An 18,871-nucleotide genomic window follows, 5' to 3' on the forward strand; every position below is an offset into this window, starting at 1 on the left:
TTTGGAGATGTCGTAATGATCTAATCTTTGAAAATTGTAATTATATATCTTTTATGTAGGCTACTGCTGAAGTGTGATGATGAAACAAAGAGTCTTTCTGGTTAGCAAGTAGAAAATTAGAGACCACTGCGTTGCAGTTGTTTGCTTTCCGGCCATGGATGGAAATTAAGTAATAGACTCTATCAAGCATAATTTTTCTTTTCTTGTTTCCTGACTTATCTTCAGTAATGTTGCTAAAACTACGTTATAATGTAAACGCTGTGTGAAGAAAAGCAGAAGTAGGATGTCTCTTCCATTTTCTAAAAAAAAGAAGAGGTTATGCATGCACCTCATTAGACGCTCAAGTTCCCATCCTGTAGAGAACATGATGATATAGTATAAGTATAAAAAATTCGAACAAAAATATGGATGGGTGAAGTATGGGAACGATCTACCATAAACCATCATGATGAATTGTGCACAATTGGAATTTGAAAATTTATGGAAATGGGAAATAAACAAAAAAGTGAAACATGTGATGGATATATAGTTAGGGACATAGCTGTTTACATAAATACTTACAATTATCAACTATTGATTGTTTTATTTTTTTCAATTCTTTTTATTTGTTCTATACAAAATTTCCAATGATTATATACTCCTTCATTTCCAAATTCTAAGTCGGTCTAACTTCCTAGGTACATATATTTTGTTATGCACCTAGGTATACATTATGTCCGGGTATGTAGTAAAACTATGTATCTAGAAAAGGCAGAACGACTTACAATTTGGAAAGGAGGGAGTACGTTTTAGGTACCTAGCTATTTCTTTACCTAGGTGTCCCAATGGTTTACTAGAAGTTTAGTAGAAAAAAAAAGGTTAGAGAAAAGTGGAAGAATGAATAGAAAAAAGGACTTAGTGGTTGGAAAACAAAGCATCTATATGTTGGGGAAAGACTAGTGCTGATTAACTCAATTTTCTCAAGCCATCCTATGTTTATGCTACATTTATTCGAAATTTCTAGAGGTGTTCTGAAGAAATAATAGAGCATTATTGATCATGATTTTTATTGGCAAACGCTCAATATGACATGAATAGAATATTGAGATGGCCGTTGCTATGTCAGACTAGAGAAAAACGGGTTTAGGTATTATAAACCATGGTATACAAAGCAAATGTTTGCTGAGTAAGTGGCTCTTTAAACTACGCATTGAGCATGGGGGTTTGGCAATAGTTATTAAGAAAGAAATGTACGAAAAATAGGATCTTATCACATTTCTGGATGAGCCTCATGATCGAATGTAAAAGAAAACTTCTTGAGTTTGGATACTTTTAGATTACGGACAGTAACCAAACCAGGGGGAAGACACCTGGTTAGGAAACCAGCGGTTGACAACCCAATACCCAACATTTTTAACATAGTTAGCAGGAAACAAGCAAATGTTGTGGATATATTAATTAAGCGCTTGTGGTGGGGGCTTGTAAAAAATTGTAGCAAATAAGATTGATTCCTCTGAGGGGAACGAAACGGGATACTCTATCCATCATCTAAAAAAATTCAACATGATGACTCACCACTAGGGAACGTGAGCTTGTTAGAATCAAAAGTAGAGAAGCCAGAAAATGGTTAATTTGTTCTCAGGACAAACCGATGAAGAGATTGATGTAAAGCAAAGATCACATTGGGTTCAAATTAAGTTGCTGTAGAGAAGCAAAATCAAAGTAATTGACAAAGATGCATGTTTAACACAGACTGGTTTTACTTCAGTTTCTATCCACCGATCACATGATTTGCTGACAAATTAAAGAAAAGCAAAATGGTGGCAAAGTAGTATTGGCTGAACAATAATGCGTCTGTGACCAGTTTGCAAACCATGGGATCCAGAAAACGCATCGGTTGTCTGCCATCGAAGCATGTTCTGTTCATCGATAGGTCCTTTAGTTTCTGCTGCTGCCTGCTTTCGTTGTCATTCTGCTTCTGCACTCAGACAATCAGACTTGAAGAGAACAAAACAACTGTATGCGTGAGTCTCTCAGTTGAACCTAGCCCGTCCCACTACTACAGAATCGATTTTTAGAGGCGGCTCGTAACCATTTGTAGGAGCGGTTTGGCTAGCCGCCCCTACCGAACCGTCTCTATAAATCATGCATTTGTAGGGGCAGTTCACAGGCCGCCCCTACAAATCGATTTGTAGGGGCGGCTCGAGTACCAGCCGCCCCTACAAACAGGTATTTGTAGGGGCGGTTAAATCAAGAACAGCCCCTACGGTACGTTTTCCCGCCAAAAAAAATCAAATTTACAATTCAAAATCGCGTTGTGGAACGTCCCGCAACCAACGTTCCGAACCGCGTTCACGTTGCCGAACGCCCCGCAACCAACGTTCCGAACCGCATTCGCGTTGCCGAACACCCCGCGACCAACATTTCAAACCACGTCCGCGTTGCCGAACATCCCGCGACCGCGACTACAAGCACAAGAGTATTCTATAAACTACAATTACAAGTCCAATTCACAAGAATATATACAATCCAATCATTAAATATACAAATTTCATACACATTCTTATCAACGTCCTAGAGCTAGCCTTTCAGTCTCACGAAGGTGTTGGTACTAAGGATTTGTACCTAACTCAGACTCTCGGTCATGGTAGGCGCCTCTGACATGTACAATCTGGTCCAATATAAAGTTGCAAAGGTCGCCGATGAGCTCTAAGAGTTGGTCATCCTTGTATGGGTCTCTTTTCATTCCTTTCTCTTCTCTCCACTACAAGAGAACAAGTTTCGGTTTAGTATTTCATACCATGTACGAAGTTTTTATACTATGGGTGAAGAGGTTCAAACTTACCCTTAAAGGGTGTCTCCTGTAGGCACCGGTGTTACTCATCATAGAACATATATAGTATCCACAATGTACACTCCCAGACCTCTGCTTGGGGCACTGTGTTTTGCATATGAAAATGTTAAGTAATGTTTTTGACAGCCATGTAACGGAGTATTGAAGAAGTAAGTTACACTTACCGCACATAGTGTTTTTATAGCCAGCTTTTCCTTCCTTGCTGGATCATGCCTTCCATGATGATTAGTGACATAGAACCTAAATGCCCTGTTTGAATTATTTTAGCAAATGCAACTTGTTAGTATCCAAAAGTGAACGTTACAAGTATGTATACAAATATATAAGCTAACGAGGATTGTCGATATGTATACATCTTAAGAATCGATATGAAGTCTTTGTATGTCACCGTGTCCCTATCTAATGAATCAAAGACCCATGCCATGCTCCTCCCGACATCGACGGCTATACAAATCCAGTGGTTGTTGCATGGATTTAATCATAGAACTAGATAAACTCTTTTGCATCGAATAAAATATATTGAACAAAGCTTTAAGTATAGAGTTGAACTTACTCAAAGTTGTATGGTAGCCATATAGTAGAGTGTTGTTGGAGATTTTCGAAAGCCATGGCAATGTATGCCGCAACCTTAAGGGACTCTTCCCCTAGTTTCGCCGTACAGATGCGCTCTTTCTCCCGAAGTGTCTTTGCAGCACCTAGCTCTTTGGCATCTAGTGTCCACCGTTTAGGGTAATTAAAATTTGTTTGGGCTATAGCTTGAGGGTCTACATACCCGGCTTTCACACTTGACATTTGTTTGACAATGTGCACTTGCATTCTACAAATCACGGCATGGGTTAGTTACAACAAAATTCAAAGATTACATTCATATCATATCGGGAGGACAAGGACTTACAGGCACCACGTGCGAATTAGATTCATCTCCATTTCTCCCAGGTGAAAGCATGTGTGCATGTCATTGAAGTCAAAGACAATTTTCCTGGCTGTGCTTCCAAATGTGCTGGTGGGGAAGCATGCTTGTATGATATCTATGCTCGTTGGGAGAACACGCAAGTACCAATCATGAAACCTTCTCATTCCAAGTGGTAGGTGTTGGATGTCCTAGTTTGGTAGGAAGGGCTTGCCTCTTTCATATGTTTTCGGGCAATCCTTTGACCATTCGATGGCATCAACATTTGGATACTGCTTTGTAATTTGGTAGGGTTTGCTAGTGACGGCCTCCTTAGAACCCCGTGATGGGACTTTTTTAACTTGGTTCTCAGGCTTGAACTGGTCATGGGAATACCACTTGGACACCGATGAGATGTCTTTGATCAAAACATAAACTGGCCTTATGTTGATTGGAATCTTCTTTTGAAGTTCCCATTCAGGCATGTCCTCATCTTCTTGTGCATCACTTTCTTCAGGAGGCACTCGTTGTTCATGTATCGGTTGTGCTTGTTGAGAAGACTGTGGCAGCTCATCATGCACTTGCTCGATACGAGCTGGAGAAGGTTGTGGCATCTCAAGAATGTGGGGGTCATGAGATGGTGAAAATATCTCTCCGACCTCAACAACTCGCTCCAAATTTGGGAGAGGGGGAGGCGGCGAAGAAGTAGTCAATATAATGTCCCATTTGTGCCAGAGGATGAACTGCCCCATAACATCTCCGAGTAACACCAGCCCCTCGGGACTTGCATAGTATATCCTCCACTTCATGAACTCGGGCTTCACTGTATGCACCTCGACCCTAGTGTAGTCCAGCGGTATCTTATTATTGTGGTGTAAGCCACTGGGAGGATGTGCCACACCCGTTGCCACCTCCATCATAGTGTTCTGCCGACCGCTGAGAAGCACCAAGGTGCAACTAGTTGGTTCCCGTATGCAATCGATTGGGGTTGTGGCTGTAGTGGAACCTTGGCTGCTAGGAACTTTCGGAGGGCTACCAACTAATGCAAGTTCTCTCGGTGATGTCACTAATATTCGTGGCTCCGTAGACAGTCATTGCTCCCCCAGCGCCTTCGCAACTAGAGCCTTCACTTGGAGCTCAAGACTAGTCTCCCGGTCTCGGCCATGTTTCTTGTACATGTGTCTGTCCTCTTTGAATCCTTGCTTCCAGGTCATCATTTTCCCTAGCCCCCTGGTGCGGCCTGTGTGCTCCTTGTTTCCCAAGCCAAGGCTAAGCTTGTCCCTCTCGCTAGAAGGATTGAATGAGCCATTCTCCTTGTCTTCAGCATATTTTAGTATCCTTGATACCGCCTCTTGGGTCTCCGGCTTATCAAACTTAAGATTACTATCAGATGATTCTGTACTCACATATATCCAGTTCCTTGAGTGTAACTTCAAATTTGTCACATCGATATTCCCAGCAACTGCGGCCCTTTCGTCCATCTTCCTAAACTGTTCTTCCTTGGCATAGTAGCCATCGGGGCCTAGATGATGGTGGAGTTTGTTCCTCTTCGCCAGCTCGGTGTTAAGGGCACTGAGCTCCAATGCCTCTGGTGAAGTCTTCTGAGCCACGAGCTCCTCCCATTGACTAGGAGTTATTTTACCGAACTCGTTGAAGGGAGTTAACCACTTTCGGATATACTTCGTGTTGAGCTTCGACCTCCAACATCGGAATGACTCTCCCATCATCCTGATAGCATTTTTTTACCAATTCGTGCTTACCCTCTAGAAATCTAAAATTGAGCTTCAGCTACCTATCCCATAGTGCATTCTTTGTGTTCTCTGGTACGTCCTTCCAGTTATGGATTGTTGGGTTTAATTTATCTCTTACTAGGGTCCTGATCGCATTGCGGAATCGTCCTCTTAATTCCTACGGCTCAAGGATCTACCCTGCTGGCCCGACCTCTGTTATCACATAGCATGCCTTATCTAGATATAGATTTCCTTTTCTATCCCCTTGTTTCCTCTTAGGCTTGGTAGTCATGGTTGTGTCTTGAGGTTGTGGAGCAGAGGCATCGTGATCCGTCTCTGTGGCTGTTGCCTCTACTCTCCTTTCCTCTACTCTGTCTTCTCCAGCGAGATGTCGCGGACGTCGATGTCGTCTTTTGTAAGTTTCAGGAGGGACCTGTATATACGATAGGTCAAAGTATTAGCAGAGGTAACACAGCCAAAGCTTTAGCAAAATTTACAAGCTAAGGCTTTTTCCCTACCTCCTCGTTCGGGTCAAAATCCTTGTCCAAATCTTCCTCTGTTGGCCTCCTTCTGGCTTCACGTGGGAAAAGATCCTCGGGACTTTTATATCCCTCTTCTGAGTCATCATCATCATCATCCTCTTCTTCTTCACCTTCAACAGCCTCTCCTGCTCTTCCTTCTGCTCCCCCTTCCTCCTCATCACACTGCTCCTGAGTAAGCATCACTTCTAGATCCTTTTCTAACTCGTTATCAAACTGCTCCTGAGTTAGCTGGTCCTCTAATGCTTGCTCCTCATTGGTTGGGTGCTCATCATGCTCAGGGCATCGGGCTACACTGTCTGGTGTCCGTGACATTATTTCACGCTTTATTCTAATAGATGCAAGAAAGTGTGCTTTAGGTACACGAGAAGGTATAAGAAATCAAAAAGAGCTATAAACCAAAGTAGTCCTATAAAACAACAATATATTAAAAAAAGAGTAGTAGCAGTGGTAGAGGCCTCAAAAACATGTCAATCATCATCTGATCTTGAACTTGGAGCATCAAGGCATCATAACAGAGAAGAGAGAAGGTAATGTAGGGGCGGCTGCTAATGATGCCAAGCTCCTCACAAGTTCTTGATCATCAGCTCATGTTCCATATAATGTATGGACTTGGACAATTTCATCATCAGCAAAAACCAACAACTGCTTAGCAAACATAGTGCAGCAGCTGATGGCAAAAGACAGGACAACAAGTCCTGGGCGAGTCCTGGGAGATTTTGCAAAAAAAAGAAACAGCAGCCAACAGTTAGTAGCTAGAAGTAGCAAGTAGTAGTAGTAAGTAGAAAGTAGTTGAGTAGAGTAAGTGTAGCAGTAGAGTGGTAGTAGTAGAGTAAGAGCAGCAGCCACTTAGGAGTAGCAAGTAGTAAGAGGAGTAGTAGGAGTAGTAAGAGGAGGAGTAGTAGGAGTAGTAAGAGGAGTAGTAGGAGGAGGAGGAGTAGTAGTAGTCGTAGGAGGAGTAGTAGTAGTAGTAGTAGCAGCAGCAGCCACTACACACCAGCAGTATATAAGCAAAATAAAAACAGAGAAGGAGTGGTAGTAGTAGAGTAAGAGCAGCAGCCACTTAGGAGTAGCAAGTAGTAGTAGTAAGTAGAAAGTAGTAGAGTAGAGTAAGTGTAGCAATAGAGTAAGAGCAGCAGCCACTTAGGAGTAGCGAGTAGTAAGAGGAGTAGTCAGAGGAGGAGTAGTAAGAGGAGGAGTAGTAGGAGTAGTAAGAGGAGTAGTAGTAGGAGTAGTAAGAGGAGGAGTAGTAGTAGGAGGAGGAGTAGTAGTAGTGGTAGGAGGAGGAGTGGTAGTAGTAGCAGCAGCAGCAGCCACTACACACCAGCAGTATATAAGCAAAAAAAAGCAGAGGAGTGGTAGTAGTAGAGTAAGAGTAGCAGCCACTTAGGAGTAGCAAGTAGTAGTAGTAAGTAGAAAGTAGTAGAGTAGAGTAAGTGTAGCAGTAGAGTGGTAGTAGTAGAGTAAGAGCAGCAGCCACTTAGGAGTAGCGAGTAGTAAGAGGAGTAGTAGTAGTCAGAGGAGGAGTAGTAAGAGTAGGAGTAGTAGGAGTAGTAAGAATCCCTTACTACTGAAGATAGTGACAAACTCCTAAGTGGAATAATATATCTCTCTACAAAACTCCCGCGGCAACGCGCGGGGTATCATCTAGTTACTTTAAGTGACAAAACCTGCCCCCTTCACAATAGGTGCACACCATGGTGACATGAAATAATCATATACCCCTATTAATTAGGGGTGGTTCTAGTTTTTAAGGGCTATAGAGGCTAACGATTAGACAAGAACAGGGTTGTTTTAATATACATGGACCCCACTTATGTTAACAGGAACCATTGTGATGTTAATATGCATATATTCTACTGTACCCACCAATTATATTAGCTGATGAAACATGTTTAATCCTATACCAATGCCTGAGCATTTAGCCAGTGAAACTGTAAATAAAAAAGTCTAAGTAATAATTGGGGAGAAACTAATCTTATATAAAAAATTTGAGGTTAACTTATGCTAGCAGAACAGTTTTTCAGTAGCAGAACAATCCAAACCATACAATAGAACAATTAAATTTCCCTATTGGAATAATAAAAACATACCAGGAAACAATGCATTTTCATACCGGAACAATAAACAATAAACATATACAACCGCTTAATGAATTTTCCTTGAATGAAGAATACAAAATATATCACAAAACAATGGATTTTCCCTACTACAAATCAAAATATACCATACAATAGCAAATTTTCGATCATGGAATAACACAAAGAAACATAGGAAACAGTAGATCTTCCTACAAGAACAACAAAAAAATTACTAGGGACTACTTTCACTGATGAAAATTACAGAGTACAATGAGGAACAGTGGATTTTATCGTTTCGTGCTATTTAGACCCGTAATATCCACTTAGTCAGATTAAAAAAAACATAGTGCTAACTAACTTGGGAGATCCTTTTGTCATATTCAAGTAAAACCCTCCAATTTCATTTTTCTCAAGTAGCACCCTTTGTCATGAACAGATCACATTTGTTTATCACTGAACCAAAAAGATCACTGAATGGAACTTACAAGTGAACATTGTTTTTTATTCTGCATGTGACATACTTATTTATAAAACCAATGCTCACATTTTATTACTGCAAACCAGGCTTTAACAGCTAGCACTAATTCCACATCACCACTAAACCAAGTACTACTACAATCTTTGTCCTTTCATTCAGTGCAGCAGTTCTTTGCCAAATAACCCAACAATGGCTCGTCCAGGGCACAGTGGATCAGCCGCATACCCAAGTTCTTGGAGATAGGGAGACAAGAACCCTCGATCTCAAGAAATAGATAAATCAGGTTTCTAATTGCAGAATTAACCGATCAATCAATTAAGACACCCAATTAAACAAGAACATTAGGGCATCCAGTACCAAGATGTAGGTCTAAGCCCCAGACGAGATGGCACGATGCAAGGTCTATATATATCCATAGATAGATAGGTACCTGGAGCTTGAGAAGTGGAAGAGTGTTTGCCGGTGGCAGAGAAGACGACGAGGAGGCTGGGCGCGGGGCGCTAGGAGCCTGCGTCGTCGGCGTGTGGGGACGGGACACCGGGGGCCGGGCGTGGGCGCTGGGAGCCTGCGTCATCGGTGCGCGGGGGCGGGCGCCGGGGGCTGGTGTGGGCAGGCGAGGGTGCGGGCGCGGGACCGGCGGCGGAAACCGTAGGTGCGCGGGGCAGCCTGACGGCATCGGAGGAAGAAGACAGTGCCCAGACTAGTTGACTCCTGTGTGCCCTCCTTTTTATACTCGGGACTATTTGTAGGGGCGTTCCTGATCCAGCCGCCCCTACAAATGCATTTGTAGGGGCCGTTCCTGATCCAGCCGCCCTTACAAATGCATTTGTAGGGGCGGTTCCTGATCCAACTGCCCCTACAAATATTTTCTATTTTTTAAATTATAAATTCTATATTTTTTATATCATAAAAACACAAAGTAATATAAAAAAATTGTGTATATGCACAAATATAATATTTTGTATTATTCTATATACGAAGAAATATATATAAACAATTTTAGTCAAAACAATATAGAAAACAAAAAAAACAAAAAATAAAAATTTGAATTTTAAAACTTCGACTATAATTTTACGACATTAAATGAAATAAAATGAAAATGTTGTAAACATAAAAGTTGCATAACTCATCAACATGTACAACTTTTATTTTGGTCATCTTGTCATGTGACTTTGTTTGGTTGATTCAAATTTTGAAATTCAAACAATTTCAACTTGAAATAATATTTTGAAAGAGTAAATGATTTCAGATGAAAAACTCATGAATACCAAAGTTGTAGAACTCATCAATATGTACAACTTTTATTTGATCATATTTTCATTTGACCAAATTTGAATAGCTAAAATTTTGAACTTCACTAAATGGCAACTTCAAACAAGATTTTGAAACCTTAAATGATTTCAACAATAAAAGTCGTGAACATAAAAGTGGTTGAACTCCTCACTATCAACAACTTTTATTTTGGTCACTTCTTCATATGATAAAGTATTAATAAATATTGTTCATAAATTCACATATGACTCATAGTTTCATGAACTATACGAGAAACATGTTGATTTGTGAATAATGTTTACTATCACTTTGTCAGATGAAGAAATGATAAAAATAAAAGTTGTAGATCTTGATGAGTTATACAACTTTGGTATTCATCACTTTTTCAGCTGAAATCATTTAATGGTTGAAAATCTCATTTGAACTTGTTATTTTTTTTAAATTTGAAAATTTGAAGTGCTCAAACTTTATCAAATGAAAAGAATGACCAAATCAACACAGTAACTTGATAGGGCAAGATTTTAGAAAATTTTAGGAAAAAATCATCACATTTGAAGTTAGTATGTGGGAGAAAGACTAGTTACAAATTTTACCCAGAGATTAAAAAGAAAAATCACAAATGTTCATGATGATCAATGATGAACAAGTGTCATTTCTCTTTTTAATCTATGGCTGAAACTTATAACTAGTTTTTCTGCCTCATACTAACTCCAAATGTGATTGTTTTTTTCCCTAAAATTTTCTAAAATCATGTTCTATCATTTTAGTCTAGTCATCTATCTTTGTCACTAATTTTGAATAATTCAAATTTTAAATTTCAGAAAATGATAGCTTCAAACCTGATTTTCAAACACTAAATGATTTCAGCTGTAAAGGTGATGAATATAAAAGTTGTATAACTCATCAAGATCTCCTACTTTTATTTTGGTCATTTTTTTATTTCATAACGTGTTTAGTGATTTCATAAAGGTTTAGTAGTAATAGAGTGGATGTTCAAATAGAGTCATCTGGATGTTGCAAAGGGTAGTCTCACACACATGCATAAAATATAGTCTCACACACATACAAAAATATGTAGTCTTACACACGTACATAAATATATAGTCTCACACGCATGCATAAATGAAGTCTTATAAACACACACTTACACAAACACTCCACGTTCAACAACTAGCTAGCCCGATGTAACGACTTTCCCCTTGACACATTTTCGTTCCCATGGCATTATGTCTTTGGGGAGGTTCTTTTCCATAACACGGATCTTTTTAGGAAAGTCTGTGAGCAGCGGCATCTCATCGTAGTTATTGTAAGCTTCAACATCGTCCACGCCATCAACTCCAATAATGTGTTGTTTCCCAGAGGCAACCACGTGCTTTGTCTTCTTCTTCGGGGGGAGGTTACTTTGTGGGTCAGACATATAGAAAACTTGTGCGACACGTGAAGCGAGCACCCAAGGGTCATCTTGGTAGCCTAGATTCTCGAGGTCTAGGACTCTCAATCCGATCTCATTCAGTTGGTGTTGTTTGATCCAGCGGCATCAAAACAGGGCCACCGTTATATCCCTTCCATAGTCAAGTTCCCATATCTCTTCAATGATACCAAAGTATTGGATCTTTTGCCCTAATCCATCGAGAGCCTCTATTCGAATGCCGCTATTTTGGTTCACATATTTACTATCCTTTGAGTGGGTATAGTATGTATACCCATTGATGTCATAAGTATTCCAAGATGACACTTGTCTCGATGGCCCCTCCGTCAACCTACTAATGGTAATAGAGTCTGGTTTCTTCAGGCGATATGTTTTGGTCCTTCAACCATGTAGTTAGTCGTTGCTTGTGTTGTTTCTTGACCCAATCATCCGAACAGCCATTTCTCTCTGCCATAATGATAGCCAAGTGTTCATCAATGTACGGTTGCATCAGTTGTGTACTCTACAAGACACTATAATGCGCTCGACTCACCTCTTTGTAATCATGGTCGACGAACACTTTTCTACCACTGGTGCCCTTCCTAGCCAGCCTACCTTTATGACGAGAATCGGGTTTACCAATCCCTTTCTGTACTTTTAGGTACTCTTGACAGCACTCAACGACTTCTTCAGTACTATAACCCTCTATCATGGAGCCCTCTGGGTATGCTCGATTATGCACGTATCAACTTAGAACTGACATGAACCGCTCATAGGACCACATTTCATGCAAGTAGCAAGGGCCAAGCGCCTGTATCTGATGAACCATGTGAATCATGAGATGTGGCATTATATCAAAAAAAGCAGGAGGTAAACACATCTCTAGTTGGTTTTGTGTCTCCACCACAAATTCATGTAGGTCACTCAGCTCTTCCTTGCCAATCGTCTTCTATGAGATCTTCGAAAAGAAGTAGCACATGCGGGTGATGGCCATTTTCAAGAACTCCGGCTTTATAGCCCTGATTGCAATAGGTAGAAACACTGTCAGCATCACATGGCAATCGTGAGCCTTGTAGTGTGTTATTGACAAGTCCTTCATCGACACTAGCTTCTTCACATTTGCTGAAAACCCAGTTGGGACTTTGACCCCCCTCAGGAAAGTGCATATAGCTCTCTTCTCGTCTGGTGTTAGGTTGAAGCATGCCGCCGGCAGAGCGTATTTTCCATTAGCCTCAGGTACCGGGTGAAGCTGTGCCATCACGTTTAGCTACACCATGTCTTTCCTTGCTTTCAGACCATCCTTTGACTTGCCTGTGTCCATTAAGGTGGCAATGAGACTCTCAAAGACATTCTTCTGCAGTGCATAGCATCAATGGCATGGGGGACCTACAAGTCTGGCCAATAAGTCAGATACTGAAAGAAGATCGATTGTTTCTTGAAAGGTACGCCTTCCACAGGAGGTGTGCTTCTATCTATGTTCGTCCCATCTGGATTCTTCTTTCCATAGACAACGCGTATATTTTTCACCATTCTGTACACGTGTTCTCCATTATGACGTCTCTCCGAAGGGGGTTCAATCTTTGGGGCGTTGTCATAAAGTCTAAACAACAATTTGCTACGGTACTTGTGACTTGTCTTTAAGAAGCGTCGGTTCCTTAGGTAAACTATCTTCTTGGATGCATCCAGGTACACCCATGTAGTACCATCCAAGCAAACCAAGCATCCCGTCTTTCCTTTGATTTGTCCAGACAAAGCAAACATCGCAGGGTAATCATTGGTAGTAACAAATATTATTGCTCTATATATGAAGTCCTCCTTTCGGAACGCATCGTATATCTGCTCCCCATGCCTCTATAGCCTCTCCATTTCTTGCATCAAAGGCTTGAGGACACGTCTATATCAATGCCTGGTTGTTTATGGCTAGAAATAAGAATAGTGAGGAGAAGGTACTTTCTCTTCTGACACAACCATGTTGGGATGTTGTACATGGTCAAGATCACTGGCCATTTGCTATGGTCGCTCATCCTCTCATTGAAGGGATTCATTCCATCGGTGCTCAAGCCAAACCGTACATTTCTTGGGTCATCGCTGAATTCTTTGTGCTTCTCATCAAACCTTTGCCACTGACTACAATCAGCCGGGTGTGCAATCTTATCATCATCCACCTTGCGCTCATCATCCCACCATGTCATAAGTGCGGCTTCTTTAGGGTTTAGGAAGATACGTCTCAAGTGGTTGGTCACTGGCAGGTACCACATTACCAAGGTAGAAATTCTTCTCTGCTTTGCATTGTTGCCTAATGGAGTGTCCTCTGGGGGCTGAGATTCTTGTACCACCTTTTTTGTACCCTTCTTATTCCTCTTTTTTCCCGTGGAGGGTTCGTCCCCACCGTAAAGGTCATTGTTCTTATACCGGCTGGCCCCACACTGGGGTCATTTATCCAGTGACTTGAACGTTTTGCCACGAAAAAGTATACAGTGGTTGGGGCATGCATGGATTTTTTCAACCCCCATTGTCAATGGACTTATGACCTTCTTCGCTTGGTATGTGTTGGCGGAAACTGAGTTTGGTTGTGGCAGCACCCATGACAGGAGATGCAATAAATCATTGAAACTATAGTCTGACCAGCCATACTTAGCCTTCAGGATGAGCAGCTCAAGCATAAAATATAGCAATGTCCAATGTGTCGGACAGCCCTTTTCAATACCATACATAGTCTCATTCGATACTTTTGTCACCCTTTCTAAATTTTCTAGACCTTTCGGGCTATTTAGTAAAATCTCTGGTCCAAGGGCTCAAATCATATCCTCTAAATCATCTTCATCCCCGACACGTGCTCCACCATCATTATTGACACCACCTTCGTCGTTACCATCCCAACCACCAGCATCACCACCTTGTTCATTACCAAACTCGAAATCCATTCGTGCATCAAGCTCTGTTGAATATTGGGACATGGATTTTATGGTTTCGTCGTCGTATTCCTCCTCATCCTCGTCGTTAACAATAACCATTTCACCATGATGAATCCACACTGTGTAGTCCTCAACAAATCCTCGCATAATCAAATGTGATCTTATGATAGTCACATATGTCCATGCCATACGGTTCTTTCAATCTTTACAGGGGCAAATAATTGTATCATTATTCTCTTTCAATGTTGTTGCATGCTTCTTTGCGGCTTCAATAAATTTATCCACCTCTTCACGGAACCTGCCTTGAACCTTACCGAACCATACATCCAAGAGTTCTTGTACTCCATCTTTTACAACAACAACAAAACAAACATTAAAGGACTACTTATCCAGATATATATAAAAATGAATCAAAGTAATAATTACTTGAGAATAATTGTATATACTTCATATATATATGAATATAAATCTAATATAATTACATGAAGCATACAAACACACCATGGTAGAGAAAAATTAATTAATGGCCCATTTATCCATAAATAATTAAAATACATATTTAATGATTACAATAAACAATTTGAAAGACAACAATTAGCAACAATTATACTTTACCCAATATCTTTTATACAAACCCTAGTCCAATTTTATCAAACATAAATTTACAAAAACGAAATTAATAAAAAAACCAAACCCTAGATCTAGATCCACATGCACATGAAACATCCATAAAACTAACTAATTGTTCACTAAAATCAAGAAACATGGACCAAATAAGGGTATGATCTTGTTCCCCTCCCTAATTTACCCTAGTACATTTAAAACTTGGGTCTAATTTGCTTCATAAGTAGCTCAAGCACCATAGAAGAGAGAGAAAAACAAAACTCTAATTACTCACTAACCAACCATTAAAAATTAAAAAAAGTGTGGAATAGCATTTTCTTACCTTCTACAACCTCTCCACCAAAGAATTTGAGACCAAAACCTTTCCCCCTTAGTAGAGCAATTTTTGGGAGGTGCCCAAGTCCTCTCCATCTTTCTTTCACGGGTTAGAGTGAGTGACCCGAGGAGAAAGAAGGTGCTGCAGCTGTTTTATATGTGGGTCATTTGTAGATGCGGCTGGTGCTAGAGCCGCCCCTACAAATCGGAGCTATGTATACGGAGACATTTGTAGCGGCGGCTCAATCACCGGCCGCCCCTACAAATAGCAACTCCAGGGGCGGCTGGTGATTAGCAGTCCCTACAAATCAGACCCCATTTGGAGGGGCGGCTCGTATCACCAGCCGCCTCTGCTGTTCTATTTGTAGGGGCGGCTGGTGTCTGGGCACCCGAACACGCCACTCTAGGGGCGGCTCCATCACCAGCCGTCCCTACAAAAAAATCGAACCATTGCTAAAAATTGTTTTTTACATAGTGTCCGAATCAGAACCTCTGGACCCACCTGGCAGCGACACCATCCATCGGGAGTCCAGCACCAGGGCGGCAGGGAGATCGTGCATCCGTCTTGTATTCGTCTGAACCACAAGCAGTTGTACGTCTCTCTCTCTCTCTCTCTCTCTCTCTCTCTCTCTCTCTCTCTCTCTCTCTCTCTCTCTCTCTCTCTCTCTCTCTCTCTCTCTCTCTCTCTCTCTCTCTCTATATATATATATATATATATATATATATATATATATATATATATATATATATATATATATATATATATAATAACAATATATAACAATATATATTATAACTAGGGTTTGATCCAATTCCTCTATTCATAAATAAGGTCTCCTCGCTCCTCACATCCGCCGAACCCTCGGCCACGGAGGTAGGCATGCCGCCTCAGCCACCGGAGCTGATGGAGGAGCTCGTGGAAGAGGTCCTCCTCCGCTTCCCGCCGGACGACCCCGCAAGCCTCGTCCGCGCCGCCCTCGTCTGCAAGCTCTGGTGCCGCCTCGTCTCCGGCCCCGTGTTCCGCCGAAGGTTCCGTGAGTTCCACCGCAGCGCGGCCCCCGTACTCGGCGTGATCTACACCGGGGACTGCAAGCTCGGACACGACGACGACGCGCCTAGGGACACCAACCCTTCCCTCAAGCCAGTACGCGTCATGCCATTGCCGACTGAATACTTCGTCCCCACGACCTCCTCCCGCCTCATGCACGCGCCCGACGGAACGGCCTGGCTCACCAGGGACGCCCGCCATGGCCGCGTCCTGCTCTACCGGTGCTACACTTGGCATACGATTGGCTTCTCCGTCTGGGACCCTGTCACGGACCAGCAGCGAAACCTGCCGGAGCTGCCGTACACCAGGTGGCACAACTACTCTGCGACCGTGGTCTGTGCCGCCACCGCTGGTGGCAACTGCGACCACCTCGACTGCCACCGGGGACCTTTCCTGGTTGTTGTCATGGACATCCAGACCTGCGTCGTGCACTTGTCCGTCTACTCATCTGATGCTGGTGCGTGGAGCCACCTCCCTGATTTTGAGCGCCCACTCCCTAGAAGACTCGGCTGGTTCCCGCGTGCGCCCAGTGTCCTCGTGGGCACCGCACTCTACTTATTGGATAAGTTAAACGATGAGATCGTGAAGTACGACTTGGCCACACAGGAAGTATCTGCGATTCCCCTGCCATCTAAAATCCGTCATCTGAAACGAAGCATTGTGCTGACTGATGATGATGGTGGGATAGGATTTGTTGTCGAGAAAAATGTCAGCAGCCTGCCTCTGCCTACTGCAAGCGAAGGGAACACGCCTGGGAAAGAAGCCGTCTCCTCGACCGCTACTGAAGATGATGCCGTTCCTGCCTCCCGGCCCAAAAGGCTCCGCCGGCGGCCGAGTACGAGAGTTTTTGGCCCAATGTGGCAAGTCTGAGTCTATTGTATAAGTAAGAAGGGAGGAAGAGTGGAGACAACCATATGTAAGATTGAAATCGTGAACTAAATTCTGAGTAATCCGGCCATCGTGCCGTGTCCTACCCTCTCTCTGTTCCCCTCCTTCTTCCTCCCCAAGTTCTTCCTCCTTACAAAAAAGTACAAACTAAAGTTGTAGAGGGTGGATGGTCCAATGAAGATGCTGGTTTTCTTCTACGCGGAGTCATTGATATTCGGAAGGTCCTCCCTTCCGGGTGCACTCATCAAGAAAGAAGCCTCAGGTTTCACCGATGTTGGTGCCAGCCGAGTCCAGTTCATAAGGACGTCCGAAGGGTTATACAGCGTAGCGATAAATCCAAGCCAAGTCAGGAAGGAAGCCAACTGCTGTGGCGATGACGATGTTGTTCCTTACATAAGCTGCTGCACTCCAACCTCTAGGGTCCTGGTCCAGGTTGGTTGTTTATGATTTTTCTGTACATTTAGAACAAGTAGTGTATATGTTCCATACACTGAGAACATGGGGTATATGGGATCCTACCTATTCTTTATGAACCATTGTTGAAATTAAAAAGACGGTGCTGCTGACAAGTTATCTAAATCTTGGCTGAACTAGGAAGGTATTGATGAACAGGATGTGGTGGAACCAAAATAATTAATTACCTACAGTAGGTTCTACATTCTGGAGAATTAATCTCTTCATCTTTACGCATAGCTGATCTGATATGCTGAGAATATAATGTCACTTAATAGCAGCATAGAAACGTGAATGAAGATATCTGTACAAAACAGAGATGCTTCAAGTTTCTAGGGAGGTTTGAATCTCTCGTATGTTTGTAGTTTTGTTTTCAGGTATGGCCCTTACCTGCTGGTTCTGTGTGTAATAAGTTATATAGGGTTGTTTGGTTAACTGCTGAGTAACAAATGTTCAAGCAAACATTAATTTCTCAATTAGCTAGCTGATGTAGGATGTGCCTCCAAGGGTGAGACCTGGGGCTCATTCTGCAATTGCATCGAAGACTCAAGTTGTGGGCACAAGGTCTTCAAAATCGAAATCAGATATTGGAGTGAAGCCATGTCTGAGATTACTGGTGCTTAAGAAAATGAGCATACGAAACTAAAATGGTATAATTTTCATATGTGTCGTTTTATTGCTGATATACTCTGATACGTTGGTCAAGTTCTATGGCTGAAAATGATTGTATTACTGCCACATTTACACTACTGGATTCAGGTTCTTTGGCAAGTGTGGCACTCGGCAAAGAACACACGGCAAAAAATTGATCGGCAAAGCCCTCTTTGCCGAGTGTCTTTTATCGGGCACTCGGCAAAGGGGGCACTCGGCAAAGAAAAGCGACTGTCACGGCGTCGGCCCCGTTGACGGTGGCTTTGCCGAGTGCCAACCCTGTAGGCACTTGGCAAAGATTTTTTATTTTTTTAAAAAAAATTTCTTTGCCGAGTGTCAACCCTGCAGGCACTCGGCAAAGATTTTTTTATTTTTTTTAAAAAAAAAATTCTTTGCCGAGTGCCCACTGGTCAGCACTCGGCAAAGTTTAATTTTTTTTTAATTCTTTGCCGAGTTTCCTCTTGCCGGCACTCGGCAAAGTTTGAATTTTTTTTTAAAAAAAATCTTTGCCGAGTGCCCTGTGGGGCTGGCACTCGGCAAAGTTTGAATTTTTTTTTAATTCTTTGCCGAGTGCCCTCTGGCCAGCACTCGGCAAAGTTTGAATTTTTTTTAAAAAAAAATCTTTGTCGAGTGCCCTCTTGCCGGCACTCGGCAAAGTTTGAATTTTTTTTTAACAAAAATTCTTTGCCGAGTGTCCTCTAGCCGGCACTCGGCAAAGTTGGAATTTTTTTTAATTCTTTGCCGAGT

At 42.1% G+C, this 18,871-nt stretch overlaps 1 protein-coding gene across 1 annotated transcript in view; it reads left to right on the plus strand.

Annotated features, from left to right (window-relative positions):
* The first annotated feature begins 15,964 nt into the window (after positions 1–15,964).
* The window catches only part of LOC136543036 (uncharacterized), an 84,773-nt gene continuing 81,866 nt past the window's right edge, over positions 15,965–18,871 (plus strand). Inside the window, exon 1 of the mRNA XM_066535611.1 lies at positions 15,965–16,118. Coding sequence (XP_066391708.1) covers positions 15,965–16,118 — 154 coding nt within the window. The remainder of the gene's footprint in view (positions 16,119–18,871) is intronic.

Source organism: Miscanthus floridulus, chromosome 3 (genome assembly GCF_019320115.1).
Source record: "Miscanthus floridulus cultivar M001 chromosome 3, ASM1932011v1, whole genome shotgun sequence".
NCBI classification, from domain to species: Eukaryota; Viridiplantae; Streptophyta; class Magnoliopsida; order Poales; family Poaceae; genus Miscanthus; species Miscanthus floridulus.